The sequence below is a fragment of the Diceros bicornis genome, chromosome 17, assembly GCF_020826845.1.
Source record: "Diceros bicornis minor isolate mBicDic1 chromosome 17, mDicBic1.mat.cur, whole genome shotgun sequence".
In the NCBI taxonomy this organism is placed as follows: Eukaryota; Metazoa; Chordata; class Mammalia; order Perissodactyla; family Rhinocerotidae; genus Diceros; species Diceros bicornis.
In genome coordinates this window covers 39,723,770-39,747,734 of record NC_080756.1, presented here as the reverse complement: position 1 = coordinate 39,747,734, position 23,965 = coordinate 39,723,770, and the positions used below count along the sequence as shown (strand labels likewise).

The following is a 23,965-nucleotide window of genomic DNA, read 5'->3' as shown; positions in this document are numbered from 1 at the left end:
TATTCTCTGGTTTTAAGCAGTTTTGTTATGTGCCTTGGTGTAGTTTTCTTCATGCTTCTTGAGCTTTGGCTCATTGAACTTCTTGGATCTTTGAGTTTATAATTTTTCATCAAATTTGGAAAACTTTTGACCATCATTTCTTAAAAAATTTTTTCTGTTTTCTTTTTTCCTCTCTTTGGGAACTCAAATTTTATATGTAGTCCCTCAGCTAACGGATGCTCTTCTTTCTCTTTTTTCTTTGCTAATTCTTTTATTTCTCTGTGTTTTGTTTTGAATAGTTTCTATTGCTATGTCTTCAAGTTGGCTAATTTTTTTTTTTTTTGGCAGTATCTAACCTACTATTAAATCACATCTAATGTATTTTTCACCTCAGACTTCTTGAGAAGTTTGATATGGGTGTTTTTTATATCTTCAATGTCTGCTTAACTTTTTGTGATAGAATACAAAACATTTTTATGGAATATAGTTTTAACATCCACTAATTCTGGTATCTGTGTCAGTTTTGGTTGGTTTCAATTGGTTGATTTTTTTTTTTTTCTTCCTCATTATGGATTGTATTTTTCTGCCTTGTTTGCATGCCTGATAATCAGACATTGTGAATTTTACCTTAGGCACTGGGTAGTTTTTGTAGTTATTTGCAAATAGCTGGAATCTTTTGGGTCTTGCATTTAAAGTTTGTTAGGTGGGACCAGTGCAGCATAGAGTCTAGGGCTAATCTATAAAACTATAACGTAGATTTTGTCTTAATTATTCACTGTTTTATTTTATGATTTCATCATGAGTTAGTTTGCTGTCTCATGTTAAAATTTAAATATGTAGTTATCTACATACTTGTTAAAAGCTTAGTATGTTCCAGGCACTGTTCTAAGTGTTTTTATGTGTATTAACTCACTAATCCTCATAACAATGCTGTAAAGTAGATTCTAGTATGCTGATGTTATACATGAGGAGAATGAAGCACACAGAGGTTAGGTGACTTGCCTAAGGTTACTCAGCTTGTAAATAACACAGCTAGAATTCAGGCTCAGCTAGTCTTGCTCTGTAATTCATCCTCTGAATTCCTACCATCCTAAATACTTGACAAACAGTGCAGGATAAACCCTGTGAAAAGGAGCTCCATGAGTTTTTTATTAGCTTTGTCCCCCCTCCATTGAGGTGGAATTTTATATTTCTAGTATAGTATACATATCTTGTATATTTCTAGTATATTTTAATTGTGTATTTCAGAAGATTCAGCACATTGAATTACTTGTAGGTTTATAAGTGAGGTGGGAACCATCCAAGGGTGAAAAGCATTATCCTTACATCTTTAAAAGTCAGTGATCTCCGTCAAGGGACCATCAGGAATTCACGTATAGCTAAACGAGTTTGTTTATTATTCATTGCAGTAAGGAAGAACTTATACCATGGGGAATAGTGGGGATCTCAGTAAGTGGGTGTTAGAAAGGACTTAATGTGGGGTTTAGGTTTGTCTGGTGATTTGGGAGAGGTTTCTAGGAAGCAAGGCTTTCCTCTGGATTGAGTGCTGTCAGGAAGGAAGTGGGGCAAGTTTGTGTGGGTACCTTAATCTTACCTAGAGGACTGGAAGAATGAAGCAGGGCCAAAGCTGTGACTGGAAAAGGAACAGCATTCACTCAGCCAGAATAGGGGAATGTTTGGTCATTTTTGTGGTTTGGAAAAATTTCATAATTTGTCTATGTTCAGACATGATTACAGAGTGGTTTTGTGTTTGTCTTGATCCCTTATCGTCACAGAGTGGCCTCGTCTGATGTTGGTATTCTGTGAAATTATGTTCAACAGAATCTCAAGGCCTTGCTGTGTGTGCCAGGACAGTTCCTAGCTGTTGGGCTCCTTTTGTTTTTCTCACTAATTTAATTTTTTCACTTGTAAACTAGGTTCATTGCAGGAAAAAAGAAGTGAGAAAACATACATAAGCCAAAAGGAAAAACTTTAAACTACTTAGAGAGAAACATGAAACAAGATTTAAACTACCTAATATTTTGTTGAATATCTTCGCAGACATTTTTATCCTTATTTGTACATAAAATACTTTATAAATGTGAAGTTATATTATTTGTATATTTTTTTATCCTAGGGATTTATTGTGACTGTCATTTCATTGCAAGTATGTGGCTGTTGTGCAATAGAGAGTATTAGGGTTAGTGTCATTGGAGTTGTGATCCTATGTCATCCTTATAAGTGTCTATATAGTGTTCAGTAATCAGTATTCAGTAATCTTAATATCTATCTCTAGGCTTTTTAAGTGCATACGTCTTTATATGTATGTTTATGTACACATAAATATACAATATAGCATACACAATTAAAGAAATTTATTATTATAGGCAAGAGTGAGAGAATGCGTTTGTTATAAGCTAGATCAAGAAGACATTGATGTTGGTAACTATCTGGGTTCTAGTGTTTAAGTATTAAGTACCTATTCACTATGAGGATATAGAAAACAGACTATGAGTCCTGGCATTTGAGGAGTGTACAGTGTCATTCATTATAAGCATTTCAGAATGTTAATTTCTCAGTCTTTATTACAGTAATTGAAATAGATTATCTCTACATGACATCTGAAGAAGTTACAGAATAACACGTGTGATTTGATGTGGCATTGTAATAAGAACATGTTTTTCAACACAGATTTTAATAAAATGGTTAGTGTTCAGTTTAAGTGCATGTACATCTTGTCAGTGTCTTCCTATATACAATCTTTTTGAAATCTAGGTGGAAAGCAGTGTTTGTATGTCTCTGCATACCTAAAAAACATAGATAGTCAAAGTAAGTCTCTTTACTTTAGCTCATTCAATTTACTTGCATTAGGTGAATAAGGATAACAGTCAAACCTTGTATATAATAAAAAACTATTGTATAAGAACTTGTTAGCTGTATATTAACTTTAGTAAATACTTTCAAATTTTCATCTGAAGATGTAAAGCCATTTCAGATGTCATTTTATCATTACAACAATCTTATTGAAATAGAAACATTCACCCTCTTTCTCAGGCATTAGTTAAATGTGTCTACATTTAAAACGTATCCTCTGTCCTTTTTTCCTGTCTTTCCCAGTTGTCTTGGAAAAAAATGGCTTATCTCTTGCTTTCGCTTTTACCTCTTTTCTCTTTATTCCACCTAGAGCCTCCAAAAGCTCTCAATTATAATTGGGTAAATAGAAGAGTTAGTTTTAGTGTCAAATTAGTACAGAGGAAAATAAAAGTTACAGTTTTTGAATAGAAAACTAATCATTCTTTTTTGTTTTAGTGCTTTAATTTTAAGCTTTCTTTCTTTTTTTTCAATTATTTTATTGAGATCATGATGATTTATAACTAATTTCGGGTGTACATTCTTATTTATCACTTTCTGTGTAGACTTCATTGTGCTCACCACAGTAGTCTAATTTTTATCCATCACCATACGTATGTACTTTTGCCCACCCTCAGTTCCCTTCCCCTCTGGTAACCACTAATCTGAGAACTAGTATTTCTAATCATCTGTTTGCATTTTCAATATACTGTTTGTGCTCAGATCTAGAAAAGGATTTAAAGTACTTGACTTAGAGCTCTTGACAAGTTCCAAAAGTCCCTTTTAGAAAATATTGTAGAAATCTCTACTTACCTCTTATATCTTCCTCTAATTAAGATTTTGCTTCTTTTTTTGTTTTTATTTTTATTTTTTTTTTGTGAGGAAGATCAGCCCTGAGCTAGCATCCGTGCTAATCCTCCTCTTTTTGCTGAGGAAGACCGGTTCTGAGCTAACATCTATTGCCAGTCCTCCCTTTTTTTTTCCCCCAAAGCCCTAGTAGATAGTTGTGTGTCACAGTTGTACATCCTTCTAGTTGCTGTACGTGGGACGCGGCCTCAGCGTGGCCGGAGAAGCGGTGCATCGGTGCGCGCTTGGGATCCGAACCTGGGCCGCCAGTAGCGGAGTGCGCGCACTTAACCGCTAAGCCAGGGGGCTGGCCCATGCTTCTTTTTTTAGCCATAGCATTCAAGTTTGAATTATTATAACTTGAATACTTAAAACAGTTTCAATGATAACGTTATATTAAGTAACCTTTAAAATTAACATTTAAAATTCATTTTTTTATAAGTTGAAGGTTTACTGTAATATAAATTATGGTAGATTATATTTGTATAGTTAAACTTGTGAACATTAGTAAAGACTTTTTTTTTTAGTGTCATATGCCATGCTAGGAAGAGGGCAGTATCCCTGTCTTCGGATACTTGCTGATCTATTCGACATTGGAAAGATTGTGTTTGCAATGACTGCAGTATAAGGCAGACTGAGATGCACTAGGTTTCAAAATGTTGTGTAGAAATACTAGAGATTGAATAATTAACGCTTTTGGATCAAGAAAGACATGTTATAGGAATTAAGGGCAACATATTAAACGGTAGCATTCCTTTTTGTTTAAATCTAGAATTAAAGTTATAGGAGTGTTAGGCAAAATTGTATTCAAAAGTTCTTTTATGTTAAAAAGTAGATATTTTCTTTTAATTAGTATTTAATTATTTTCAAGTTATCTCATATTCCATTCCTTAAAAGTATATTATAACTGCTTTCCCTCCCCCATTTTTTCTTTTTTTTTTGGCAGCTTTTCACAGATGGAATCACAAATAAACTTATTGGCTGTTACGTGGGTAATACAATGGAGGATGTAGTCCTGGTGCGAATTTATGGCAATAAGACTGAGTTGTTAGTTGATCGAGATGAGGAGGTGAAGAGTTTCCGAGTGTTGCAGGCTCATGGCTGTGCACCGCAACTCTACTGTACCTTCAATAATGGACTGTGCTATGAATTTATACAGGGAGAAGCATTGGATCCAAAGCATGTCTGCAACCCTGCTATTTTCAGGTACCTTTCTTTTTCTAAATAATTTTTCCTTTTGAAAAATAAGAGTATTAAGTGCACTAAGGAAATATTTTTAAAAATTCCCTTTTCTTTCTCTGAGCAACTATTTGGTTAACTTAGAAACTTTCTTTAGTTAGGGTTTTGTTTTGTTTTTGCTAAGGAAAAAAAAATTCCTTTTTATTTGCCATTCTCATTGTTGACTCTTTGCAAAAGAAAAGGCTGCAAGAAGTTTTGGATTAGCCTGCTGCAGAGGGTCATGGCTTCCCCTTAATTTTTTAAAATATGCTTGAATCAAAGCATTACATATTTCTTATTACTAAGTTTTGTTACTCAATTGCTCACATTGTCAGAGTTCTTGCTTACTAAGATTCTTTAAATTATGTTAACACTTCTTTGTTACTCTTTAAACTTTTCATTATTTAATTCAATGAATTATGTTTTCTGTAAGAATAATGTCATGTATATGCAAATTGCTATCTTTTAAAATTCTCTTTCTACTCTTGAAAACTCTAAACAAATGGACTTGATTTGAAAACAGCAAGTTCATTCATAATTTAAACCAGAAGTTTTCAAACATTTTGGTCTCATGACCTCTTTACAACTCTTAAAGGTTATTAAGGACCCAAAGAGCTTTTGTTTATGTGAGTTTTATTTATCAATATTTACCATGTTAGAAAGTAAAACAAATTTTTTAGAATACAAGAATATCAAGTGCACATTCTCTTAGCTGTCAGCCTGATGACATCATCACACCACTTCATGTAGCTTCTTTAAAACTTCACTCTACCCTCGTGAGAGAATGAGTGAAAAAGGTAAATAATATTTTGGGAAAATAGTTTTAACCTCACAAACCTTCTGAGTCTTGGGTCTCCAGGGATACTGGATCATATTTTGAGGTTTGCTAAGTTAACACACTGATAAAGATGGAATGGACCAGTATCATTTACCTATTTTAAACTTGTTTCAAACAATATTTTAAAATATTTTGGCATAGAAATCTGCTCAAGCCTTAGTTTTAACCATCAGATATAGTCTCTTCCCATAATTGCATGAGTCTACTGTGTTGAATCTGTTGAGAGATGCTGATTAATAGATTTATGTTTATTCTTTTGTGTCAAATGTTTTTGTGGTCTTCAGGCTTGTGTGTGTGTATATATATATGTAAATTTATTTATTTACTTATAAATTCTCAGTCTTGTTCATAGTGGTTGAGAAATATCCATACAGTAGTCCCTGCTTATCTGTGGTTTCACTTTCCAAGGTTTCAGTTACCTGTGGTCCCAAAATATTAAATGGAAAATTCCAGAAATAACTCGTAAGTTTTAAATTGTGCGCTGTTTTGAGTAGTGTGATGAAATCTCACACCGACCTGCTCTGTCCCACCTGGGACATGAATCATCCCTTTGTCCAGCCTATCCACACTGTATATACTACCTGTTATATGCTACCCACCTGTTAGTCACTTAGTAGCCATCTAAGCCAACTTTATTATTATTTATTGTTGTTAATCTTTTGCTCTGCCTAATTTATAAATTAAACTTTATCATAGGTATATATGTAAAGGAAAAAAATGTAGTATTTTCCAGGGTGTGGTACTGTCCTGTGGTTTCAGGCATCCACAGGGGTTCTTGGAGTCCCTGTGGATAAGGGAGGACTACTGTTTAACAGGATTAAAAATGAATAGATGCATAAATTAGGCCAAAGGAAAAGCTGGAGTTAGATTCAGATACAAAAAATATATTCCATAAAGTTGTTAGAGAAGGGCTGTATGAGTTTCCTAGTAACTAAAGCAGGGAGGAAAATATTAATTTTAAAAGTCAGTGTCCAAAAGATTTAAGAAAAAACTTGCTTAAGGATAATGCCGTTGTTACCAAACCAGATTCATTTTGTCCTGCCACACAATTATGTCAATCCCCATGATGACGACTTTGCAAAAAGAAAGGATTTAATCACAAGGGAGCCAAGCGAGGAGGCAGGAGAATCAGTCTCAGATCCGCCACCTTGAAAGTGGGGACTCTGATATTTATGGGATACGGGGTCAGGGCGATCTGAAGTGTGGGAATAGATAATTGGAAGTAAGGAGAAGTGAGATAATTGATGATCTACGCAAGTGTAGTCAAGTTTCATGCCTCTTCATGGGGCGCGTATTCACAAAGTGGTGGTGTCACTGTGATCTGAGGGTGGAGTTTTTAGCTCCTTGACATCAGGAGTTTGTCTGTCGGACACTTGCACGGGCCCACTTGCTGGGTTGGTGTTCTCGACCTGCCTGAACTGGACAAGGGGTCGACTCTCAGTTCCTGGAAAACTTAAGCACTCCACCTGTTACCATGGTGACCCCAGCCTCAGAGGTGTTATCTATAGGGTGGGTTTTAGTAATGCATTATCTGACTACTTTTGCAAACAAACAACTGAGTATAGTTAAAGCAAGTTGGCCCTGGGTTTCACCATTGTTACTGGTGTAGCAGTCTTAATTAAGCCTTTGTAAAACCCACACTTTGATACATTTCACATGAATATTCCTAAACTGTCTTTAATACACCAAATTTAAACTTTCAGTTGAATTGCTAATCATACTGTCTGCCCGTGAGAAGTTCATATTCAGGAGGTTTTCAAGTCCTTTTACTCTATAGTCACATGATAGAAACTGGAGGCCTAGGGCAGGTTTTTTCTTCTCCAGTGATAGTGGCAAGTTATGAAATCAGAAGCCATGTGAAATTCTATATTAGGCAATATAGCTCTGTCGCTAGGTATACTGTGGAGCCCGATTGCTGTAGTTTTATGAGCTGTGTGAATTTGGATGTAGTACTTAATCTTTAAATGTGCCTCCATTTCCTCATCTAAAATATGGGAATAATGTACTTACGTCTAAGGTTGTTGTAAGGATTAAAGTTGTTAATATATGTAAAAAGCTTAGAGCAGTGCCTGGCTGGGCCGGCCCCGTGGCTTAGCGGTTAAGTGGGTTAAGTGTGCGCACTCCGCTGCTGGCCGACGCACTGCTTGTCCGGCCATGCTGAGGCCGTGTCCCACATGCAGCAACTGGAAGGATGTGCAGCTATGACATACAACTATCTACTGGGGCTTTGGGGGAAAAAAATAAATAAATAAAATTAAAAAAAAAAAAAAAGAACAGTGCCTGGCATATGTTAGGCACTATGTAAGCGTTAGCTTTTAACTTTTTTTTCCTTTTAAGACTTTGCACACTTTACTCGACTTCTACAGAGCTTCTGACAACTTAGATGTTAACTAAAGAAAGTTATTAAAATACTACTTAGGCAAAATATAGTGGATATAACCAATCTATTGGCTTTATTATGCTTTTAGAAACATATTTTTTGAATTTTAAAATACAGACTTCTTTGCTTTTAAGAACTATTTATTATAGCATACAGTCATGTATCACTTAGTGATGGGAATAGGTTCTGAGAAATGCATCATTAGGCTGTTTTGTCATTGTGTGAATATCACTATTTCGTCACTGTGTGAACATCGTAGAGTGTACTTAGACAAATCTAGATGGTATAGCCTACTACACACCTAGGCTGTATGGTACTAATTTTATGGGACCATTGTCATATACGCAGTCTGTCTTTGACTGAAATGTCGTTATGTGGCTTGTGACTGTATAGTGTTCCTTGAGGTGTATGAAAGCAGCATATGGATGTGGCATAGCAAATATTTATTGCCACTAACCCCCACTCCTTTGTGACAGACAATACTAACTAGTCTTGGAACTCTTTCTTCCTGAACCTAGATGAGACCTCAGAATCTCTCAACTAAGTGATTTTAGGTAATCACTACCCATTTGTTCTCCCTTGTTTTGGTTTTTATTTTAACTTCCTTGAAGTGACCATTTTATATTAAAAATTGAAGATTTTATTTTTTAACTAATACTAAAAAATAATAGTAATGGGTGTATTAGAATTCTGTTAATTGGAGAAATGATATATTAAAGTGATGATAATGGTGGCTAATTCTGATATAGCACTTAATGAACTGGATACTGTTCTAAATATGTTATGTATATTAATAAATTCAACTCACAGCAATTCTAGGGGTTAGGTAATGTTATAATCCCATTGTAATAGATGAGAAAAGTAAGGTGCAAAGATTTTAAGTAATTTGCCTAAGATTGCATGACTAGTAAAAGTAACATCCCCCAAAAATAGTAATGATGAGTAACTTAACTTTTCTACTTATTCAGAAAAGAGCATAAAATGTAAAAGAAAGTAGTAAGGCCTTTGTTACACCACTTATAAAAAATAACTTACTATGAAAAATTTGTAGAATTGAATAGACTCAAGAAGAAAATGAATGCAGACTTTCCTATGTATTGATTTCTGATCATTTTCTATAATTACATAATCATTAAGCTTACTATAGAATTTCTCTTTTAACAGGAAAGCTTTTCATAATTGATCTTTTTTTTTTTTTGGTGAGGGAGATTGGCCATGAGCTAACATCTGTTGGCAGTCTTCCTCTTTTTGCTGAGGAAGATTGGCCCTGAGCTGACATCTGTGCCCATCTTCCTCTATTTTGTATACAGGATGCCCCCACAACATGGCTTGATGAGCGGTGCGTATGTCTGCAGCTGGGATCTGAACCCATGAACCCTGGGCTGCCGAAGCAGAGCGCATGAACTTAATCACTATGCCACCTGGCTGGCCCCCATAATTGATCTTTTTAAGTAACCTCAAATGTTGATTGAGCCTTTAGATCAAAGTCCACAGTACTCTCTTGCTTTGGCTCATTCAGACATAGCTTCTTGCCTATGTTATGATTATAATACAGAATATCTACTTTGAGTATAAAAGACATTAGAATATATTTATGTTTAATCTAGTCTAGGGGAGGAAAAAAATTCCAACAGTTCCTCCTCTTCCAGTAATTTACAGTCTGTGACAGACAATAACTTTGGACAAAAAATAAGCTGATTAGTATCACAGGAGAACAGAAGAGATTTAAAAAAAACGTACAGATAGTTTACTGTGGTACAGTTGGGAAATTAGGCTGTGTTTCACTGAGATTGCATTTGAACTGACTTCAAAGGATGAAGTGGAGCATGGAGGAGGCTGAGGGAGTGGGATGATAGGTAAAGATGAATTGCACCAATTAATGCTTAACTAGTAACTGGACTTATCGGAAATTTATCATGATCTGTTTTATTTAACTTTTCTGTAGCAATCAAGTATTGCAGAGACCTTCAGAACATTTTTTAAAATTCAACGGTGTTTAGGAATTTTCTCATCAGATATTTCTCTAAAACTTGCCTCTTGTTGGGAATCCTGGCTGAAGTTTAATTAAAACTACCCAGCAAGAGACATAATGTGAGAAAGGCAGTTTAAAATGAATTATTGCACATTTATCAGAAAGCATAACTAAAAAACACTGATATTTAGCGCTGAGGGTATTGCAGTGGAACTAGTATATTGTGGGTAGCAAGTAAAATCAGTAATGTTCTCGTGGAAATCAATACGGCAATAGATAGTAACTCATAAAAGTTATATGCTATGTTTCTGTCATGACAACTCTTTATATTCAGATATAACTAGGATAACTCAGCACAAATAAATGTTAAGCTACTATTGAAGTGATAATTTTGAATATTGTCTAAAACATGCAAAAGGGTTGATACAGGGCTAAGAGGAAAAAATCAGCTTATTAGCTCAACAGTCAGTAATTTGCTTATGTGAAAACTCAAAGGGAGTTTGTAGAAATGACATAGTTTGGGATGGTAGGATTAGGGATTATTTTTCAGTTTCAAAAAATTCCTATGATTGTGTAATGCTCTTAATTTTTAAAAAACTTCCAAGGGGGGGAACAATTAGTATTAGTGGGTATTTGAGGAAATTCTCTGAAGCCTTGAGATTTTCAAACATTTGGCTTTGTTGAGTATGGGATTTTAGAGTGACATTTGCCTTAATGGTAATGCAGTAAAACCTTACTTAATGAGACTAGGTAGAGGAAAGATCGATCTGTGATAGTGAATATCAGAAATCTTTAAGTAATTTTTTGTTACCTTATATATGCAAATAAAAATTAATGATTTATTAATGCTAAGTTAACATAATGAGATTTTTTGTTTTTTTTCTGTTGTGTATAAAATTTACTAATAGAAAACAATTGAAGTGCTCTAATCAAGTCTTTTTAAGAACTGTATTTTGTGACCATTTATTTAAAAATTTTTTCCTTTTAATTATGGTAAAATACATATAACAAAATTTACCATTTTAATAATCTTTTAAGTATACGTTTCAGTAGTGTTAAGTACGTTCACGTTGTGTGCAACCAATCTCCACAGTTCTTTTCATCTTGCAAAACTAAAATTTTATGTGCATTAAGCAACTTCCCATTCCCCCCTACCCTCAGTCTTGACAACCATCATTCTACTTTCTGCCTGTGAATTTGACTGCTCTAAGTACCTTATGTAGGTGGAGTAATACTTCTGGTTTTTTGTGACTGGCTTATTTCACTTAGCATAATGTCTTCAAGGTTTACCTATGTTGTAGCATGTGTTAGAATTTTGTTCCTTTTTAAGGCTGAATAATATTTCATTATATGTATATACCACATTTTGTTTATCCATTCATCTATGGATGGGCATTTGAGTTGCTTCCACTTTTTGGCTATTGTGAATAATACTGTTGTGAACACAGTTGTGCAAATATCTTCTTGAGACACTGCTTTCAGTTCTTTTGGTTATATAACCAGAAGTGGACTTGCTGGATCATATGGTAATTCTATTTTTAAGTTTTTGAGGAACTGCCATACTGTTTTCCATAGCGGCTGCACCGTTTACATTTCCACCAACAGTACAGAGTGTTTCAATTTCTCCATGTCCTTGCCAACACTTATTTTGTTTTTTTTGATAGTACCCATCCTAATGGCAATGAGGTGCTATCTCATTGTGGTTTTGATTTTCCTGATGATTAGTCATGTTTAGCATCTTTTCTTTTGTTTGTTGGCCATTTGTGTGTCTTCTTGGGGGAATTGTCAATTCGAGTCCTTTATTCAATTTTCTAATTGTTTTTTGTTGTTGAGTTGTAGGAATACTTTATATATTCTGGCTATTAACCCCTTATCACGTATATGATTTATAAATATTTTATCTAATTCTGTGGGTTGCCTGTTCACTATGTTGATTTTGTCCTTTGATGCACAGTTTTAAATTTTGATATAGTGCAATTTATCTATTTTTACTTTTGTTACCTGCCCTATTGGTGTCACATCCAAGAAATCATTGCCAAATCCAATGTCATGAAGCTTTTCCTCTAGGTTTTTTTCTAAGAATGTTATAGTTTTAGCTCTTACTTTTAGATTTTTTTCCATTTTGAGTTAATTTTATATACGTTATAAGGAAAGGGTTCAACATCTTGTACGTGTGAATATCTACTTTTCCTAGCACCAGCTATTGAAAAAACTGTTCTTTGCTCATTGAATGGTCTTAGCACCCTTATTGAAAATCATTTGACCATAAACTAAAGGGTTTATTTCTGGGCTCTGTATTCCATTGATCTATATGTCTGTCGTTATTACCACACTGTTTTGATAACTGTAGCTTTGTAATAAGTTTTGAAATCAGGAAATGTAAGATCTCCAACTTTGTTCTTTTTTTTCAAGGTTGTTTTAGCTATCCGAGTTTCCTTAAAATTACATTTGAATTTTAGGATGGATTTTTCTATTTATGCAAAAACACTATTGGGATTTTGATAGGGATTGCATTGAATCTATAGATCACTTTGGGTAGTACTGACATCTTAATATTACATTTCCCAATCCATGAACATGGGATATCTTTCCATTATTTGTGCATTTAATTTTTTTCAGCAATGTTGTGTAGTTTTAAGTGTACAAGTCTTTTGGTTGGTTAAGTTTATTTCTAAGTATTTTATTCTTTTTGATGCTATTGTAAATGGAATTGTTCTCTTAATTTCTTTTTTGGACTGTTCATTGTAAATGTAGAGCTGCAACTGATTTTTATGTTGGTTTTGTGTTCTGCAACTTTGCTGAATTCATTTACTAGTAAAAACTATTAATTTTCTTAACAGAGCCATTCTCACAAATTGCTTGTTTTGTTCAAGCCCAGTGTATCAAAAATTTTAGATAAGTATGGAACTTCTAATTAGGACTCACTTAATTTTTTAAATCTCCTAGCAAAGCCTAGTTTTTTAAGTTCATAGGAGCTATGCTTGCAGTTGAACTATACTTATTTCCATGAGAATATTTGTAATAATAAATAGATTTTCTTCCTTTTCTTATTAATTTTGCTACAGAAAAGATACACCAGTTGTTCTGAGACCTGTAGAAATTGCCTTGAACTCTAGACTTTGAGAAGAAGCTTATGCAAGATGTATCTTTCTTGTCAAAGAACAGGCAGTATTTCAAATGGATGGTCACTTTGTTTATGTACAGCAAGGCATTAATTTTGTTATAATTCTTATATGAGATTTAAAAAAATCCAGGATAGATTTTAATCCACTTGACAATGAACCTAATAGTAGGGGAATCCCTTGGTCTTACGGTAAATTTCTAAATGTATCCTGAGTCTGTTGCCAGGGTAGTGACTCTCATTCATCAAGTATCTGTTATGTACCTCCTCTGTAAGTGCTGAGTGCTAGGATAGAAGAATAAAGCATAGTCTTTGCCCCATGTAGGATAACTTGGTAGTATTTATCAATAGTATTGATAAAGCAGTCTCAAGTATCATTATTTGCTGCTATTCTATTTTGAATTATATAGGAAAGTGCTACAAAACGTTTTAAACAACACACTGAATATATTTTTACCTATTATATAAACATGATACTATCATTCCCTTACATAATCTGATTTTAACAGTGCACCTATAGATAGGGAAAATATATCTATAATTTGCTTTAGAAGATATTAATTATTAGCTCTTGAGTTTTGATTTTTTTGTGAATATTAATTTTGCTATAGTATGATCATTAATATTTTAGTTTGTTTTTCATTTGAGTAGGTATATATCACCTTACACAGAAATGTTTTAAAAATTTCATATAAAATTTGTAATTTTCATAATTTCATCTGTAATTTCAGAAGTTCGTTCAAAGGAGAAAATAATATTTGATAAATTTCTGATACAAAGCACTATCATTTGGAAAATTTTACCTGTCACTCCATAGTTTATGTTCATTTAATATTTCTGTTATAACCGTAGGGAAGTTAGTCTACAGAATCTTTGTATACTAATGTGAATGTGAAGTTCGTGTTGTCATTATTGAGCTTAAATCTTGAAATTGATTAGATTTTTATGTAAAAGTTTTTTTTGGTATTTAGGGGTATATCATGTTACATTTGAAGGAGAACTTGAAGATCATGTAATAGGTCAATAATTTTGTTTTCCTTGTAAGGAACCTGACACTCAGAGAAATTAAATGATTTGCTTAAGTTCAGACTGGAAATATAGTGGCAAAGTCAGAATGAAAACTCAACTAATTCTGTGCAGTGTTATGGGGGTATTCTATAGTGGAAACGGCTTGACTTTCACATCACAGTTCAAATCCTGGCTCAGCCTCAATTAGCCACCTTTCTGCCAGAAAAGTTAAGGCACTCAAAATTAGTAGGTGCTTTCTCTTCTAGCAGTTTATTCATGTTCAACGGATTCCATTAATCTGTAAGAGCTCCTGGGAGTTGTGACCATATTTTATCCATTTTTGAAGTATTTTCCATAGAATTGTCATTCCAGTCACTCCCAGCTGAATAACTTATAATGAGACAACTTCTGAGACTACTTTCTGTATTTTGCAAATCAGGGTCTCATACAAACTCTGGGGTAAAACTATAAGGAATGACATTATTATTCATTTATTTTTGAAAATCACAGCGAATAAAATTTGTTGGTGCTAAATACTTGTTCTAGTATTTGACCCTTCTCCTGAATCACTTGTTTAGTAAACATTTTGTCTCGTTTGTTCAGTAAACATTTCTAGGATATAATGTTTTGTTGACAGATTGCCTTTTGAGTTTTATGTAACACGAATTGTATCTTTCTTCAAGCCTCTTGTCCTAACTCCCCTCCTCAAAGTTTTAAAACCAGTTCTTACCGGCTTAAAATATATGTCACATACACATATGTATGAAAAATAACCAATACTATTCTATAGATAAGAGAGATAAGGTGAGTTTTACGTGAGCCAAACTGAGGATTATAACCCAGGAAGGCCTTTTCCAGAAACAAAGAAAGCTTTCCAGAGAAGCATGATTTTCAGTACAGTCTTATACCGTTTTAGAACAAAGAATCATACATTAAACACACCCAAGGTACCCATTCATCAAAGTTTCAAAGAGGTACTCAGCTGCAAATTAGCAGGTCAACATGAGCCTGATTTTGCTAAAGGGACTAATGTGGGCATTACCAACAAGGCGTTACCAGTAGGGCTTAGGAGGGGAAATATGCATTCTTATCTTAGGAGAGTGCATTCTTTACTTTAATGGTTAAAGCAGATGTGCAGTGTACGTTTGATAGGCCATAAGTCAGGCCTTTTAGTTCAAGCCAAATCAGTTTTGAACCCCAGTAATTACCCCATATACTTCACTATGTGAAATCTCTTATCACACACGTATGTATGTGTACATGTGGGTGTGTGTTTGTTTATGTATTTGCACTCTTTGTTTTGATTTTGTTATCATCTGGCTTTTTCATGAAGTTTCCTGGTGCTTAAAGTATCATATGTTCATTTGCGCCTAGGCTTGTATGCATATATGAGAGATGGCATAAAAACAGATTTCTTTTTTCTGTATTCTTGTAGACATGAATGTGTGGTCTTGAGGAAGGTCAGTCAAGCAATAATAATTTATGTAAAGCAGTGTTTCTTTGTCAGTTTGTTTGAGAGAGATGAACCAAAGACATAAACCTAAAAAGATTACAGATTTTAATGTTTTGGTAATGCATTAGGACTCTAGATTGAGAATGATAATTTGGAAATTCTAACTGACTTAAAGAAGAAGGAATTTATTGATACATAGAACTGAGAATACTGAGTTAAAGTGTGAGTGGATCCAGAAGCTCTCACAGTGTCATTGGAAATATCACTCTCTTTTGTTTTATTTTGTGTTAGCTTTATTTTCTGGCAAACTTTCCTTAGGAGTGGCAGTTATAATTATCAGCAGTTCCAGGCTTATCTAGTCAGTCTAGCCATGGTGGAGGGAGTGCCTCTTTTTCTAATAGCTTCAGCCAGTCAGTAGCTTCAATAAAAGTCCGAGGATCAAATCCTTTTGGCCTAGTTTCCATAAAATGTCCCGAACCAATGTTTGTGGCCTGAAGGATGGAATGCTCTGGGCAAGTCTGTGTCATACGTTCCCTCCTAAAGTTAGTGGTGCAGATGGATAGGGAGTTAGGATTGAGATCAGCTCTGTATGAACCACATGAAGTAAAAGTGAGGGGATGGAAGTTTCTCTAAAGGAAAGTCAGGAATCTTGTTACTAGAAACTAGGTAGATAAGAATGTTCACTATAGTATAAAAATATTATAAAACTGTGTTATATAATCACAGATTGGTGAAAGATTACTACAGTACAAGATTCCCTGCATGCCTTAGTTGAGTGGTTCTCAAATGTTTTTGCATTTTAAAGTCATCTGGGAAGCTTTCAAATATCTTGATGCCCTTGCTGCACGCCAGACCAATAAAATCAGAATTTCTGGGAGTAGTACCCAGGGTTCTGTATTTTTTTTTTCCTGAAGCTTCCAAAGTTTGATTTTAGTACATAGCCACGCTGCAGAATTGGAGCATTATAGCAGTGCCCCTCAAACTTTTCAGTAGATTAGAATCATCTGGAGATCTTGTTTAAAATGCAGAGTGCTGGGGCCCACCCCAGAGATTATGATTTAGTAGATCTGAAGTGAGAACTCAGACATTTCTAAGTGGTGCTGTGTTGAAGGTCCTAGAACTATACTCTGAGGAGTATTGCATTAGATTGTTAGCATCTTGAAAATTTGCCAATTTTAAGTTGTTTAATTTGTAGATTATTATAAAGTCATTTTTTCACCTGCTAGTCTACAGACTATTTGGTAACTTATTTCTTATTTCTGTTTGGTACACTTATTCCTTGATTAGCATTTGCTGTACTAGGTTCTATAGATACAAAGGTAGCGTGGACACAGGTATACACAGCTTCAAATCGTTTTGTTGTTGCATCAAGAAGATTGATTCTGACATCACAGAATCCTAACGTTTGTTTGTTCAGAGAATTTGTCTTTAACGAAGTTATAAAAATTAACTCTAGAACTCATTTATCTGCCCAGGTACCTTTTTACTTTAGCTCCTTTTTGCCCTTTAACTTCAGTGACTTCAAAGGCTCAAAATTAAAATGATTCAGTGTGATTTAAATGTATCTCTGATTAATGTCTATGTGTGCCTTGAAGCCATTTGTAATTGTGTATTGTTCTCCTGGTCCCAAATATTGGTTTTTTTTTTTTTTTTTTGGTGAGGAAGATTGGCCCTGAGCTAACATCTGCCAATCCTCCTCTTTTTTTTTTTTTTTTTTTTGCTGAGGAAGACTGGCCCTGGGCTAACATCCATGCCCATCTTCCTCCACTTTACATGGGACGCGGCCACAGCATGGCTTGACAAGCAGTGCATCAGTGCACGCCTGGGATCTAAACCCACGAACCCCGGGCCGCCGCAGCGGAGCGCGTGCACGCAACCACTTGCGCCATCGGGCTGGCCCCCACAATTGTTGTTTATATAATCAAAATAGAGCACCTACGTCCAGACACTCAACCCCTTTTGGACACAGTGTTTAATTGTTGTATTAATGGTAGGTGTCTCTTCCTACTGATGCTTTAAACGTTTGTTTGTCTCTCCTTGTGAGAGTTGACATGCCAAATCATTTTGAATCTTATAAATGGTAAAAATAAATCATGTTATAAAATAAATGCACACTAGTCATTTTAGTTTACCTACTGATAGACAAAAACTGTATGCTTAACATTTTCTTTTTATGCTGTTTTGTTTTTAAACAGGCTAATAGCACGTCAGCTTGCTAAGATCCATGCTATTCATGCACACAATGGCTGGATTCCCAAATCTAATCTATGGCTAAAGATGGGAAAATATTTCTCTCTAATTCCCACAGGATTTGCAGATGAAGAAATTAATAAAAGGTAAAATCACTGTTACATTTGAAAATATGTTTTACATTGCTTTGCGCTATATTTAGGGTTTCAAAGATAACTACAGGGTTTCTGTATATAAAGTCTGGTTTGGTTTATCTCTTTGCATTTAAGTGAAATAAGCATTGATTCATTTGATTCTCAGATTGCACTACAGAAAAAACTGCCTCTCTCTCCCCCAGCCAACTTGGGAAAAAAACCTTAAAGAACTCTACAAAAATGGGGAGTAGGAAGCTGGGTATAAGTGAGGGGCAAGAAACAAATATAGAACATTTATTTCAAAGTAAATGTAATATAAAGATTACTATGAATGGGTACATTTTTGCATAGTACGAGTTGGCCATAGAGGCATTTTTAAAAAAATTTCTTTTGTTCAAAGCTATTTTGAATGGGTCTAGAGATTGACACTGGGGCAATATAGTAATACTGGAGTGTGAACAAGTTTGGGTTGTATTAGTTTACTGTGACTATTTACGTCCCAGATAATAAGGTTGAAAATTCATTTACTGGAGTCTTATGCAGCTTTTGTAAGACTGACTCACCAGGTTCAGACTGAGTCAGAAATAGCATTATTTTCTGTATGAAAATTTTGTAAATCAGTATTTAGAATCTAAATCATATGAACCTATTTTTACATGGTGTAATTAGTACTAGTATAAAAAATGGAAATTTTCTTTTGTCTTTTATACCTAAAACGTACATGAAGACTTCACTTTTGTATTCAGAAAGTTTTTAAGACAACAGAGGCAAGCAGGACTTACAGATTATTTTCTTGTTTCTTTTTAGTTTTTATAATTCATTAGGGAAAATAGCTGTACTGTTCTGTTGAGTTTGATTATTTCAAAGATTAGTTTGATTCACTCTGTGTATGTGTTTGTAGTTGTAGGTAGCTTGTCAAATTTTGAATTTGATAAGGATATTATACCCCTTTAACTGAGATAGGCAAACATCTGCCAGTGTCCAGTATGCTGGATATTCAGGAAGTGACAGCATAAAAACAGAAAATCTTCTTTTTGAAATAGCTATTTTATTGAAAGATTTGGGGGAAAACCACTTAAAAATAATGAAGTAGATGGCAATGGTGAATGCAAGATTTTCTTGACTTTTTAAGTTAATGCAGAGTTGAGGCAGTATAGTATTTATTGCGTGGGTTAAGAGCACAGGACTCTGGAGCCAAACTGCCTGGGATCAAATCTCACTTCTGCCATTTAACAGTTCTGCTGTGTGACCCTGGGCAAGTTACCTGTTTCCTCACCTGTAAAATGGAAATAACAAGAGTAGTATATTTACCTGTAGGGTTTTTGTGAGGATTAATTGAGTTAGTATATATAAAGTGTTTAGAACAGTGCCTGGCCGTGTAAGTGTTAAATAAATGTTAGCTGCTATTTTAAAAATTATTATTATTCAAAGGAGATTTTTTAGGTAGGTTGGGGGTTATATTTCCTAGATTCTCCAAGGTATATTTTAAATTCTTGAGGTTAGTGATAATCTGGAAAAGCTGGAGATGCACTGTGATAAATAACAGTGAAAGCATCCTGCTCCAATCGAAAATATACAACACTAGAACATTAAAAACAATTAAAATATTAAAAATATTTTCATATTTTCTATTCCTTTTTGTACATGATTTTAATTTTTAAATTTTTAAAATTTTATTGAGGTCACATTGGTTTATAACATTGTATAATTTCAGGTGTACATTGTTATGTATCAGTTTCTATATAGACTGCATCATGTTCACCACCAGTAGTCTAGTTTTTATGCGTCACCATGCATATGTGCCCCTTTACGCCTTTTGCCTATTCCCCCACCCCTTTCCCCTCTGGTAAGCACTAATCTGTTCTCTTTATCTGTGTGTTTGTTTATCTTCCATGTATGAGTAAAATCATACGGTGTTTGTCTGTCTCTGTCTGGCTTATTTCACTTATCATCATACCCTCAATGTCCATCCATGTTGTTGCAAATGGGACGATTTTGTCTTTTTTTATGGCTGAGTAGTATTCCATTGTGTGTGTTTGTGTGTATATATGCATACACACACCACATCTTCTTTATCCATTCATCAGTTGATGGGCACTTGAGTTGCTTCCACATCTTGGCTGTTGTGAATAATGCTGCAGTGAACATAGCGGGGCATAGATCTGTTTGTGTTGTTGATTTCATATTCTTTGGATAAATACCCACTAGTGAGATAGCTGGATTGTATGATATTTGTGTTTTTAATTTTTTGAGAAATCTACATACTGTTTTTCAGAGTGGCTGCACCAATTTGCATTCTTCCCAGCAGTGTATGAGGGTTCCTTTTTCTCCACATCCTCTCCAACACTTATTATTTCTTGTCTTGTTCATTTTAGCCATTCTGACAGATGTGAGGAGATATATCATTGTAGTTCTGATTTGCATTTCGCTAATAATTAGTGACTTTGAACATCTTTTCATGTGCATGTTGGCCATCTGTATATCTTCTTTGGAAAAATGTCTGTTCATATCCTCTGCCCATTTTTTGATCTGGTTGTTTGTCTTTTTGTTGTTGAATTGTGTGAGTTCTTTATATATTTTGAAAATTAACCACTTGTTGGATATATGATTTGCAAATATTTTTTCCCAGTTGGGTCGTGTTTTCGTTTCGTTCATGGTTTCTTTTGCCTTGCAGAAACTTTTTAGTCTAATGTAGTCTCATTTATTTTTTCTTTCGTTTCCCTTGCCTGAGTAGACATGGTATTCGAAAAGATGCTGCTAAGACCAATGTCAAAGAGTGTACATCCTATGTTTTCTTCTAGGAGTTTTATGGTTTCACGTCTTACGTTTAAGTCTTTAATCATTTTAAGTTAATTCTTGTGTATTGTGTAAGATAATGGTCTACTTTCATTCTTTGCATGTGGCTGTCCAGTTTTCCAAACACTATTTATTGAAGAGACTTTCCTTTCTCCATTGTATGTTCTTGGCTCCTTTGTCGAAGATTAGCTGTCCATAGATGTGTGGTTTTATTTCTGGGCTTTCAGTTCTGTTCCGTTGATCTGTGTGTCTGTTTTTGTGCCAGCACACATGCCGTTTTGATTATTTTGAAGTCAGGGATTGTGGTGCCTCCAGCTTTGTTCTTTTTTCTCAGGATTGCTTTGGCTATTTGGGGTCTTTTGTTGTTCCATATAAATTATAGGATTCTTTGTTCTGTTTCCGTGAAGAATATCATTGGGATTCCAATTGGGATTGCATTGAATCTCTAGATTGCTTTAGGTAACATGGACATTTTAACTATGTTCTTCCAACCCATGTGCATGGAATATCTTTCTGTTTCTTTGTGTCGTCTTTGAATCTTTTCTAATGTATAGTTTTCAGTGTATAGGTCTTTCACCTCCTTGGTTAAATTAATTCCTAGATATTTTATTCTTTGTGTTGCGATTGTAAATAGGATTGTATTCTTGAGTTCTCCTTCTGTTAGTTCATTATTAGAATATAGACATGCAACTGAGGGCTGGCCCTGTGGCTTAGCAGTTAAGTGCTTGTGCTCTGCTACTGGCGACCCGGGTGTGGATCCCGGGCGTGCACCGACACACCGCTTCTCTGGCCATGCTGAGGCCATGTCCCACATACACCAACTAGAAGGATGTGCAACTATGACGTGCAACTATCTGCTGGGGCTTTGGCAACTATCTGCTGGGGCTTTGGGGGAAAAAAAAAGGAGGAGGATTGGCAATAGATGTTAGCTCAGAGCCGGTCTTCCTCACCAAAAAAGAGGAGGATTAGCATGGATGTTAGCTCGGGGCTGATCTTCCTCACTAAATAAATAAATAAATAAATAAAAAAGAAATGCAACTGATTTTTGTAAGTTGATTTTGTACCCTGCAACTTTGCTGTAGTTGTTGATTATTTCTAATAGCTTTCTAATGGTTTCTTTAGGGGTTTCTATATATAGAATCGTGTCATCTGCAAACAGCGAGAGTTTTACTTCTTCCTTTCCAATTTGGACACCCTAATTTCTTTTTCTTGCCTAATTGCTCTGGCCAGCACCTCCAGTACTATGTTGAATAGGAGTGGTGAGAGTGGCCACCGTTGTCTTGTTCCGGTTCTCAGAGGGATGGCTTTCAGTTTTTCACTGTTAAGTGTGATGTTGGCTGTGGGTTTGTCATATGTGGCCTTTATTATGTTGAGGTACTTTCCTTCTATACCCCTTTTATTGAGAATTTTTATCATAAATGAATGTTGGATCTTGTAACATGCTTTCTTTGCATCTATTAAGATGATCATGTGGTTTTTATTCCTAATTTTGTTAATGTGATGTATCACACTGATTGATTTGTGGATGTTGAACCATCCCTGCGTCCCTGGTTTAAATCCCACTTGATCATGGTGTATGATCCTTTTAATGTACTGCTGTATTTGATTTGCCAGTATTTCGTTGAAGATTTTTGCATCTGTGTTCATCAACAATATTGGCCTGTAGTTTTCCTTCTCTGTGTTTTCCTTGTCTGGTTTTGGTATCATGATAACGTTGGCCTCTTAGAATGAGTTAGGAAATGTTCTGTCTTCTTCAATTTTTCGAAATAGTTTGAAAAGGATAGGTATTAAATCTTGTGGGAATGTTTGGTAGAGTTCTCCAGAGAAGACTTCTGGTCCTGGACTTTTGTTTTTTGGGAGGTTTTTGTTTATTGTTTCAGTCTCTTTACTCGTGATTGTTCTGTTCAGATTCTATTTTTTCTTTATTCAGTTTTGGGAGGTTGTATGAATCTAAGAATTTATCCATTTCTTCTAGGTTGTCCAATTTGTTGGCATATACTTTTTCATAGTATTCTCTTCTAATACTTTGTATTTCTGTGGTATCCATTGTAATTTCTCCTCTTTCATTTCTAATTTTATGTATTTGAGCCTTCTCTCTTTTTTTCCTGGTGAGTCTGGCTGAGGGTTTGTCAATTTTGTTTATTTTCTCAAAGAACCAGCTCTTAGTTTCATTGATCCTTTCTATTGTTTTTTTAGTCTCTATTTCATTTATTTCTGCTCTAAATTTTATTATTTCTCCCCTTCTGCTGACTTTGGGCTTTGTTCTTTTTCTAGTTCTGTTAGATGTAGTTTTAAGATTACTTATTTGATATTTTTCTTCTTTGTTGAGGTAGGCCTATATTGCTATAAATTTTTCTCTTAACATTGCTTTTGCTGCATCCCATAAAAGTTGGTATGTTGTGTTTTCATTTTCATTTGTCTCCAGGTATTTTTTGATCGCTCCTTTGATTTCTTCATTGATCTAATGGTTTATCAGTAGCATGTTGTTTGGTCTCCCTGTATTTCTGTCTTTCCCAGCTTTTTTCTTGTAGTTGATGTCTAGTTTCATAGCATTGTGGTTGGAAAAGATGCTTGATATGATTTCAGTCTTTTTAAATTTATTGAGTCATGCCTTGTTTCCCAACATGTGGTCCATCTTTGAGAATGTTCCATGTGCACTTGAGAATAATGTGTATTCTGCATTCTGTATCCACTTTTTTTTTTTAAAGATTTTATTTATTCATCCCCCCCCCCAAAGCCCCAGTAGATAGTTGTATGTCATAGGTTCACATCCTTCTAGTTGCTGTACGTGGGACTCGGCCTCGCGTTGGACGGAGAAGTGGTGCCTTAGGGCGTGCCCGGGATCCGAACCCGGGCCGCCAGCATCAGAGCGCGCGCACTTAACCGCTAAGCCACGGAACCGGCCTGTATCCACTTTTGAATGGAATGTTCTCTATGTATCTGTTAAGTCTGTCTGGTCTAGTATTTCATTTAAGGCCACTGTTACCTTGTTGGCTTTCTGTCTGGATGGTCTATTCACTGATGTAAATGGAGTGTTGAGTTCCTGTACTATTATTGTGTTGCTGTTAATTTCTCCCTTTAGGTGTGTTAATAGTTGCTTTCTATACTTTGGTGCTTCTATATTAGGTGTATATATATTCATAACTATCATGTTCTCTTGGTGGAATGTCCCTTTTATCATTATATACTGCCCCTTTTTGT

General features: G+C 34.9%; 1 protein-coding gene across 1 annotated transcript in view; it reads left to right on the top strand.

The window, feature by feature from the left end:
• Positions 1 to 23,965, top strand: part of ETNK1 (ethanolamine kinase 1) — a 72,122-nt gene that overhangs the window by 16,436 nt on the left and 31,721 nt on the right. Inside the window, exons 2-3 of the mRNA XM_058558651.1 lie at positions 4,601 to 4,860; positions 17,840 to 17,980. Coding sequence (XP_058414634.1) covers positions 4,601 to 4,860; positions 17,840 to 17,980 — 401 coding nt within the window. The remainder of the gene's footprint in view (positions 1 to 4,600; positions 4,861 to 17,839; positions 17,981 to 23,965) is intronic.